This window comes from Neoarius graeffei, chromosome 7 (genome assembly GCF_027579695.1).
Source record: "Neoarius graeffei isolate fNeoGra1 chromosome 7, fNeoGra1.pri, whole genome shotgun sequence".
NCBI lineage: Eukaryota > Metazoa > Chordata > Actinopteri > Siluriformes > Ariidae > Neoarius > Neoarius graeffei.
The window spans coordinates 42753591-42763639 of NC_083575.1; the positions used below are offsets into that span (position 1 = coordinate 42753591).

At 39.0% G+C, this 10049-nt stretch overlaps 1 protein-coding gene across 2 annotated transcripts; it reads left to right on the forward strand.

Moving 5' to 3' along the window:
- The first annotated feature begins 1675 nt into the window (after positions 1–1675).
- On the forward strand, positions 1676–9762 carry cfd (complement factor D (adipsin)). 2 transcript variants are annotated; one of them, XM_060925708.1, is made up of 5 exons: positions 1676–1788; positions 2252–2396; positions 2695–2833; positions 2970–3230; positions 5272–7651. In XM_060925708.1, exons 1-5 carry the CDS (start codon positions 1731–1733, stop codon positions 5302–5304), a joined length of 636 nt encoding a protein of 211 aa, XP_060781691.1. In that variant the 5' UTR covers positions 1676–1730; the 3' UTR covers positions 5305–7651. The 2 variants fall into 2 exon arrangements, with proteins under 2 accessions (XP_060781691.1, XP_060781690.1); XM_060925707.1 differs by lacking the exon at positions 5272–7651 and adding an exon at positions 9006–9762 and having other exon boundaries at positions 1677–1788.
- The last annotated feature ends 287 nt before the right edge of the window (positions 9763–10049 follow it).

Below are 10049 nucleotides of genomic sequence, written 5' to 3' on the forward strand. Positions count from 1 at the left end.
CATTTGGGAATAGGATCCACAATTTCTACAAGAAGTCAGTGAAGTGGTGGAGCCCAGGACTTACAAGTTGGAAAAAACCAACGCAAAATGGGTTCATCTCATCTCATCTCATTATCTGTAGCCGCTTTATCCTGTTCTACAGGGTCGCAGGCAAGCTGGAGCCTATCCCAGCTGACTACGGGCGAAAGGCGGGGTACACCCTGGACAAGTCACCAGGTCATCACAGGGCTGACACATAGACAACCATTCACACTCACATTCACACCTACGGTCAATTTAGAGTCACCAGTTAACCTAACCTGCATGTCTTTGGACTGTGGGAGAAACCGGAGCACCCGGAGGAAACCCACGCGGACACGGGGAGAACATGCAAACTCTACACAGAAAGGCCCTCGCCGGCCACTGGGCTCGAACCCGGACCTTCTTGCTGTGAAGCGACAGTGCTAACCACTACACCACCATGCCGCCTCATTTGGGATCCACAATTTCTACAAGAAGTCAGTGAAGTGGTGGAGCCTAGGACTTACAAGTTGGAATAAACCAATGCAAAATGGGTTCACTTCCTATAAATATACAGATGAGAATATTACAGTCTACACTCACCAGCCACTTTATTAGGAACACCCATCCCCCTGCTGTTTTATGCAGTTATTTAATCAGTCAATCCCTTGACAGCAGCACAGTGCATAAAATCATGCAGATACAAATCAAGAGCTTCAGTTAATGTTCACTTCAAACATCAGAATGGAAAAAATTGTGATCTATGTGACTTTCACTGTGGCATGGGTGTTGGTGCCAGATGGGATGTTTTGAGTATTTCAGAAACTGCTGATCTTCTGGGGTTTTCACACACAACAATCTCTAGAGTTTACACAGAATCATGTGAAAAACAAAAAACATTGAGTGAGCAACAGTTCTGTGGGTGGAAACATCTTGTTGATAAGAGAGGTCAGAGGAAAATAGCCAGATTGGTTCAAGCTGCCAGAAAGGATATAGTAACTCATATAATCGCTCTTTACAACCATGGTGAGCAGAAAAGCATCTCAGCATGCATCAGCAGAAGATCACATTGGGTTCCACTCCTGCCAGCCAAGAACAGGAATCTTAGAATCAAGAGCAAGTTCCTATTAAAGTGGCCAGTGACTGTATTCTGAATCTGGTGTTTTTCCAGATGAGACTGTAAGTTTCCATAAGCAAATTTTTTTGACCTGCCAGTTTCTGTGTTTTCAAACAATTGTGAAACTGTGTATGAGAAAGAACAAACTTCCAAAAAGAACATGTTGTTACTGGCGGAAAGTAATTTATCTGTGTGTGTGTGTGTGTGTGTGTGTGTGTGTGTGTGTGTGTGTGTGTGTGTGAGAGAGAGAGAGAGCGAGAGTTGTGTATTTGTGTGTCATATAAGTCACTAACAAAAGAGCTGGTCAAGCAGTTGGGCTTTTTATAATTGTTACTTGCCAAATCTATTGAGATTTGATAATGGATACAGGAAACATCTGGAAATGAAAACTGGAAAATACAACGGTGAAGCAATAAGGTTGAAGCAGAGCCAAAGTGGAGATAAGAGACAAGTCTCAGCATCACACAAATGTTGTAGGAGGAGATAGAAGTGATTTCCAAGAAGTCAGCATTTTTTCTTGTAAAGGCAGACTCCCAGCTTATATAAAGCTAACGGGTTATGTTCTAAACATATTCATTCTCAACAAGGCAGTGGGCAGAAAGGATCGTTCAGTATGGGTTCTCTACAAGTGATCTTTGCTTCAGCTCTCTTCTATGCTTTACTACTCCCTGGTGAGTAGAATATATGAATTTAGTAATTAAGATTTATGTAAATTTTGGAAACATATTGAGGGTAAAACTGCAAACAAATAGAGGACCAAAAACACCGCATAATAGATAAATCAACATAAAAGAACATGAGGGGAAGTGATGTATTAACTGTGCACAACTAAATTGATAGATATTTTAAATGTGTAATAAGAAAAGTCAATTTATAAAAAGTTTATTCCAGGTGCCTGCAGCATTGTCTCTGAAACCTGTCTTCCTCAGGTTTACATAGAACTGAAGCAATTGTGTTAATACTATTATCTATACAGCATTGTTTAATGCCTTAGCCCATGTTAAGAACTACAGTCATGTAGTTCTTAACATGGGCTAAGGCATTAAACACTCTATTGCAAAGCTAAACTAATTTTTCAGTTCTTGTTTTTGATATTAGTACCTGCTTATTATGCTCATTTGTGTCTCTATGAAGGTGAATGTATCACAGGAGGCACAGAATCTACACCACATTCCCGTCCCTACATGGTCTCACTGCAGCTGGAAGGCAAACACCATTGTGGTGGATTTCTGATCTCCAGTCAGTGGGTTATGAGTGCTGCACATTGCTTCCAGGATGGGTAAGAGCCATAAAAACTGAAAGCATATTGTATTAGAGTCAGTATGGTGTCAAAATTGTTTGAGTCTGATATATGTTCACACACTTTTGTCACACTATTGTCAAAGTATCATAAAACTTTCAGAAATGTATTTTTAATAAAATTAACTTTCTGACTGACTTTCAAGTGGCACTTTTCCATGAGATTAGTTCATTTTAAAGCAATAAGTTCATCTACTATTCAGAATATGTGTTCATAGAAAATTGTACGTGTGTGTGTGTGTGTGTGTGTGTGTGTGTGTGTACACTTCCTACTACAGCAATAATTATAAGGTGGTGTTGGGTGCTCATTCGCTCTCTCAGGCAGAGGACACAAAACAAACGTTTGATATGGCTACAGTCTATAATCATCCTGATTTCAACGTTGAGAACTACAATAATGATATTGCCTTGGTCAAGGTAAATAAAGTATAAGGTCTGGGAATAAATTAGGAAATACGAAATAGAGGGTCAGGTTGGCAGGGTATTTTGTATACTGTACCATTGTACCTTGTGTTGAGTCCCACTGGTATATAATGTCCTCTGTAATTGGCAGCTAAATCAGCCAGTCACAGAGACTGATGCAGTGAAGCCTCTGGAGTTCCAGAGAGCAGGAGGGAGTGATCCTGATACAGAGGCTCTTGTGGAAACTGCTGGGTGGGGCTCACTAGACAACCTGGGCAACCGGCCAGACACACTGCATGAGGTGACTGTTGCTGTTATAAAGAGATTGATCTGTGGTCGCAGTAACTCCTATGGGGAATCCTTTACAACAAATATGCTCTGTGCTGGCAAGATACGCAAGGACACCTGCGATGTAAGTTTTCATCTTAAATTTAAAACTGTCTCTCTGTGTTATGAATCAGTCATTGGTTGTGCTCTTCCCTCTTTTCCACAAATTTTGACATTCCCACCTGGTTCTCCCTTAATGCACAACATCTACCAACCAGGGAAAGTGAAGAGTAACACCTGCTTCTTCCAAGACACTTGAAGCCAACAACCAAATTATTTAGAACAGCTGCTCATAATACATTAACATGCAGCTGAACACAAGGAGGAAAGCAATAACTGCCCACTTCCAGAGTTCACAGTCAACTCTGATTGGTTACTGTCAGTGTTTAACATGCTAGTCTTACAAAAATGACATCACCCCTGGAAATTATACCTTACAAGACTAGACATGTTAAATGGTTTACTGTCTAAATTGTATTTTAAGAGACCAGTAACATGTTCTATTTAGCTGGTAAAGTTTGGCTCTTTGAGTCCACCATTACATGAATGCGTTCCTGGTAAGTTATTGTAAATTCAAAGGAAGTGATGTCATATGCACAATGCTTGAAAGTTCATGGCATTTCTGGCTTCATCTGCTTTGCAAAGTGTAGCACATTTTTAACAATTTTTTTTCTTCCAAAACAAAATTAAAACCAAAGCATGCCTCCTAAGAGGTGCATTGTTCAAGGCTGTTCAAGTGTAGCTGATAAAAAAAAGTGGAATTTTGATCCATTATAGCCCAAAGTTGGCAGGACACTGACGGAATGAAAGGGTTCGATTTGTACAGACAGGACGGTTTGGTGACTGCTCCATACATTTTGAAAAAGATAAATTTGTGAGGCAAATTCACATAGAAGGATTTGAGCAATGTCTGGTATGTGGAGCAGTTCTTACAATCTGGAAACAAAAGTCATAAGTGCCATCGCACAATAAGTGTCAAGCTTGTGTTAGGCACTTTCACTTTCAGCGCTGGAGCTAGCAGAAATGGGTGACACGTTGTGCCATATGCATTGTGTGCAGTGAGCACACAGCAGCCAGGAATTTGTTAGGGTTCACCTCTAAAATTAAGCTGCTCATAAAACTACAACCTTTTCTGGTTCTAACGGTACTAATTAGGACCATGTAGACCCTTTCTATTTTGTGCTATGTTAGGTAGAGGTGGGGGGTCCCCGCGTGCAATTACTGTTATCAATTTTTACTAAAATCACTATATCTCTGCAACCGTAAAAGATTTTTACAACTCCACTTTCTCACTCCAGACTTTACAAGGCAGCCATTGTCATCAAGTCCACCTCTTTCCTCTAGTTTACAGTGTGAGAACTGCCTAACTTTGAAATCAGATTTAAAAAAAATGCTCTGTGGGCCAAAATTAAAAGGCTGGAACATAAAGTAAAAGAAAAGGAAACACAAATATAAGTCAATCGGAGCAACTGGGTGAATACATTTAAAACTATGGTTGATTCTCCAGTAACTGTTTCAGCAGGTACATATACAAGTTTTATTCTTTATTTCTGCTATTTTTTATTTCCTTTATTTAATCTGACTTCAAATCCATTACATTCCTAAGAATGAAATGGATCTGGTGTGCCTAAAGGCCCGGTCCCACAATCCCGATAACTATAACCATAACTATAACTATAACTATAATGATAACTATAAATAAATCAGTTGCCTGCAGTTTATGTAGTTGGTGGTCACACCAGACCGATAACGATACCTATAACCCAGGCCTGGGTTTATCAGCATCAGTGAGATTGCTTTTGGACCAATTTTTCCAGACCTGAACCTGATCTGATAAAACATCTGAACAATCAAGTAATTGTTTACATGTGACCAGAGGTGGACAGTAAGTACATTTACATGAGTACTGTACTTAAGTACACTTTTTGAGTATCTGTACTTTACTTGAGTATTATTTTTTTTTTGGAAACTTATGACTTTAACTTCACTACATTTGAAAAGCAAATATCGTACTTTTTACTCCACTGCATTTCTATCCAGGTCCTCGTTACTCATTACTATGAAGCAGCTTTGAAAGTGGATGTGTTTATCTTTTCTTTTCTAAAATGTGATTGTTTTTTTCACAGGTGAGACTGAGACAGCCTGTCAGTAATCACTAGGGTCACGTCACATCCATAGACTGTATAAAATCAAGTTCAATGATTTCTCAGCAGCATTATTTGAACACGATCAGTTGATGGCAGAATGGAAGGAGGCAGTTCTTCTGGGGAATGCATGCACTCATGGCTTTACCTAGAACCCATCTTTCAGTTTTCTGAAAGGATTAAATATTAGTTTTGTTTTAAATGTTTGCTTTGTTTGCCGAAAACAAACCACATTACGGCCTACAAAAACTTGCCATCCAACCTGCTGGAGTATATGGAGGTATATAAAGATTTTATTCCAAGAGAAAGCTTGCAACGAAGTTGTGTGTGCTTTTAGAGCTAGTGATAACATTGCAATAGCTATGTAGTCTGATTAGTCAAACGACTTTCTATGGATTTGCCCACCAAGTTGCCATTGCCTTGTCCACGGCTAACGTTTACACATAGCTAGTTAACTTGGACACTGTTAGTTAGCATGTAAAAATGGAGTTACACTAACATCAATAACGTTAACTTATCTGAAGTCCTTTCAGAAATATGTTTTAGCATAATCTTGCCAAATAAACAATGTAGAAATCTTTCTTTTTGAGGAGCGTTAGCTACCCAATATGATTTCAAGTTTGAAAAGAGTTTGCTAGCATGTCAGGTGGAGCTTCACTGTAGCTTAACGTTAAACCACTATGATGGCACAGCATGGGTTCATTTTGTGAATTCACAGTTCTGTCTTAGGTAGCGACATTAGGTATTGTAAGCGTTGTGGCAATAATACAACGATGTGTTGACAAAACTGTACTTTTAATACTTAAGTATTTTTAAAAGCAAATACTTCAGTACTTTAACTTAAGTAAAAATTTGACTGTACAACTTTCACTTGCATTGGAGTAACATTTGACCAGTGGGATCTGTACTTTGACTTAAGTAATGAAGTTGGGTACTTTGTCCACCTCTGCATGTGACATTGTTTGAGTATGTGCTATTTTTCCTGAATTTCTTTGTACATCCTTAACTGGTAAGTGTGTGTGTGTGTGTGTGTGTGTGTGTGTGTGTGTGTGTGTGTGGCTGCACGAGATTAAAACTGAGATCTAAAACCAAGATTTTAGAGTACGCAGCCACACACACACACACACTTTGCCATAAATACTATCTGTGGATCATGTAAAAAGATTTTGCAGCATGAGGTCTCATGTCTGATACACTTTCCTATGTGCCCACTACCAAATAATCTTTTTTTAATTATCGAAATTAGATGAAACATAAAACTTGTCACCTTACTCACACCAGAGTCAGATATTTACTACTATAGTCACCTAAATATAATATATATAGATTTATATTTAAATAAAATATAATATTCACTACTATAGTCATCTAAAATAATATATAGATTTAGGCACTGCCTAAAAGCGGAGCTCCCATCTGTTTCTGGGTTGTAAAATTTTCTGCCAGCCTCTTTTGTTTTATTTCTGTATCGGCTAACGCTGGCCAGTGGCCACTAGGCGGTGTGTATGACTCGTAATTACTAACACTGGCCACTAGGCGGTGTGTATGACTGGCAATTACTAACACTGGCCACTAGGCGGTGTGTACGACTGGTAATTACTAACATTGGCCACTAGGCGGTGTGTATGACTCGTAATTACTAACTCTGGCCACTAGGCGGTGTGTATGACTGTAATTACTAACTCTGGCCACTAGGCGGTGTGTGTGTATGGCTGTAATTACTAACTCTGGCCACTAGGCGGTATGTATGACTGTAATTACTAACACTGGCCACTAGGCGGTGTGTACGACTGGTAATTACTAACACTGGCCACTAGGCGGTGTGTACGACTGGTAATTACTAACACTGGCCACTAGGCGGTGTGTGTGTATGACTGTGGTTACTAACTCTGGCCACTAGGCGGTGTGTATGACTGTAATTACTAACTCTGGCCACTAGGCGGTGTGTACGACTGGTAATTACTAACACTGGCCACTAGGCGGTGTGTGTGTATGACTGTAATTACTAACTCTGGCCACTAGGCGGTGTGTATGACTGTAATTACTAACTTTGGCCACTAGACGGTGTGTAGGACTGGTAATTACTAACACTGGCCACTAGGCGGTGTGTACGACTGGCAATTACTAACACTGGCCACTAGGCGGTGTGTATGACTGTAATTACTAACTCTGGCCACTAGGCGGTGTGTATGACTGGCAATTACTAACACTGGCCACTAGGCGGTGTGTATGACTGTAATTACTAACTCTGGCCACTAGGCGGTGTGTATGACTGGCAATTACTAACACTGGCCACTAGGCGGTGTGTATGACTGGCAATTACTAACACTGGCCACTAGGCGGTGTGTATGACTGGTAATTATGACACTGGTATGGTGGAGGCACGCACAAGACTGAAACCATCATATAACAACCCGATGGGTTTCTTTATGTATCCACGCTCTGTGCGTATGGGGCTCCGCTTTAAAACTATAAAATAATATAATTTTTATTATGACGCTTGTGTACCATCCCCTTGTAGCTTTCGTCGTTTTTTTCAAAATAATTAGTGTCAAGAACGCACATTGCAGAGAATATTATGGAGCCAGTGTGGACACAGAAGAAAGCAGTGGCGCGTATGACGTCACATAATCGCTGCGATCTAATGGCGGACAAGCTTTAAGTGATTTTTGGAACGGAATTCAGATGCAAAAAAAAAAACTTTTCGAACCAATTTTACAACCTATTTAAGCATATCACAGACGGAAAACCCGGGATTTTATGATGTCATTTTCGTAAAACTAGCGCTTTAACAGTGGAGAGAGTAATACTTTCCTTCCAGCCAATAATGCTCCACAGATAGTGTTCGAAATTACAATCTCCCAAAGATTTATTTTAATCTGATAAAGTTTTAATTGCAGTCAACCCTGAGAGGAAATGCATGTTAATTAATGTAAAATGCATGCATACTATAAATAAACTGTATTGTCAGTCCCTAGAGTCAGTCAGTGGAACAGTTGAGACAGCTTGACTAAAATTCACAGAGCAGCAGTGAGGCATCAGGCCTCAGTACAGAGGAATTGAAGCAGAGAATAAGCCACATGACACATAACACATAGTCAGACTTTGTCATTCATAACATCTACTTAACATCTACATCATACTCCAACTTAACATCCATCTTACTAAAAATATATTTTAAAATATGTATAAAACCAACTATTTTTTTCTCCCAGTCTCAGTCCTCTAACTACCTCCCAAGAATATTTACAATCTGTGGAAAATATTGATGATTAATAGCACCAGTGATGAGATTTACATTTGCATTAAATTTTAGTACCAGATTTGAGTTCTGCTTGCAGTTCCGCTAAAGAAAGGTGGGCCTCTTCACTCTCCTTTGCCTTCCCCATCCAATTTTATCCATGTGTAAGTGTCACTTGTTGTCAGGTGTGGTCATTTATTCATTAACACACAAGAAGTTTATAATAAGTTCATAATTTTGGTTTGGCAAGCCAGTGTGTTCTGTACCTGGTCTGTCAGATGTGCAATGCGTTGATTTTAACTTAATATAATAGGGGTGATTAAGGGTGCATTATTAGAAGTACTGTAATTGGGCTTACAGGACTTAATCCAGTGACCCTAGCATCACCCCTGCCTTTTTATAACCAGGTTATTCCAACCTTCCTAGTTTGCACATCCTCAAGCAATTTTCTTTTGCCTATCTATTCCTCTTATAGGGTGATTCTGGTGGTCCTCTGCTCTATAAGGGCATTGCCGTGGGCATAACTTCAAATGGAGGGAGGAAATGTGGTTCAAGCAAGAAGCCTGGACTCTACACCATTATATCACATTATGATGACTGGATCACCCGCACTTTGACCCAGTAACATGTCCGCAGTTTGAGTCACAGCACAAGCAATTTTTTAAAAATCATATTATTGCTTTCAGGCCACATCGTACTCTAACTTTGAGGCAGATTAACTTTAATCTCATCTATAGCATTTATTCTGTCTATAGCATTTATTTTGGCTTGTGGCCTTTTGCTTGTTGTGATGAACCATCTGATGTCACACTGTTCACAGATGTTATGCACCTCTCGAGTCTTTCAAGGTGTGACAGGTTACTTGCTATAGCTCACCAGTATACAGTATTCACATTGTTCATGTTGAAAGTTCAACAGTTAATTTTGGCATGGATAATATATGTATAAATCTATAATGGGTTTATGCAGATTGAAACTTTACTGTTGTTGCAAGACAACAGATTCCAGATGTAAATGTATCTTGTAGCATCAACTCTAAACATTTTGTAAGCTTTCTTTTTGCAAAAACTTTGTTACATGTAAAATGGCAACTGCATGGGCATGTACTGTATGCACCAACATACGTATAAGTTTTCTTCATCTTTGTGGATATTTTATTTTTCTAAAGAGTTTATTATGCTTTAATGATGTTCATTGTCTTGTATTCTGATTAAAAATGAGTTACACAATTATGCTTGAGTATTTGTATAATAATTTTCTGAAAAGCTACATGCCCCTATCAAAATAAAATAAGTTATTTGTGTAAGTTATCGAGTCTGCCAATTAAATATAGAAAAAGGCAAATACAAACTGAATAACCACATGGATAAGCCGAGCAATAAAGTAAACGGTTTAGTAGGTTGTGAAATACCAATAACTTTTATTTTCAATAATATAGTCATTTTTAACCATTTAAGATTTTGAGTCATTAAATGGATTTCTGCAAAGTAGCCACATGTTTGGAATGCAGTCTAAAATA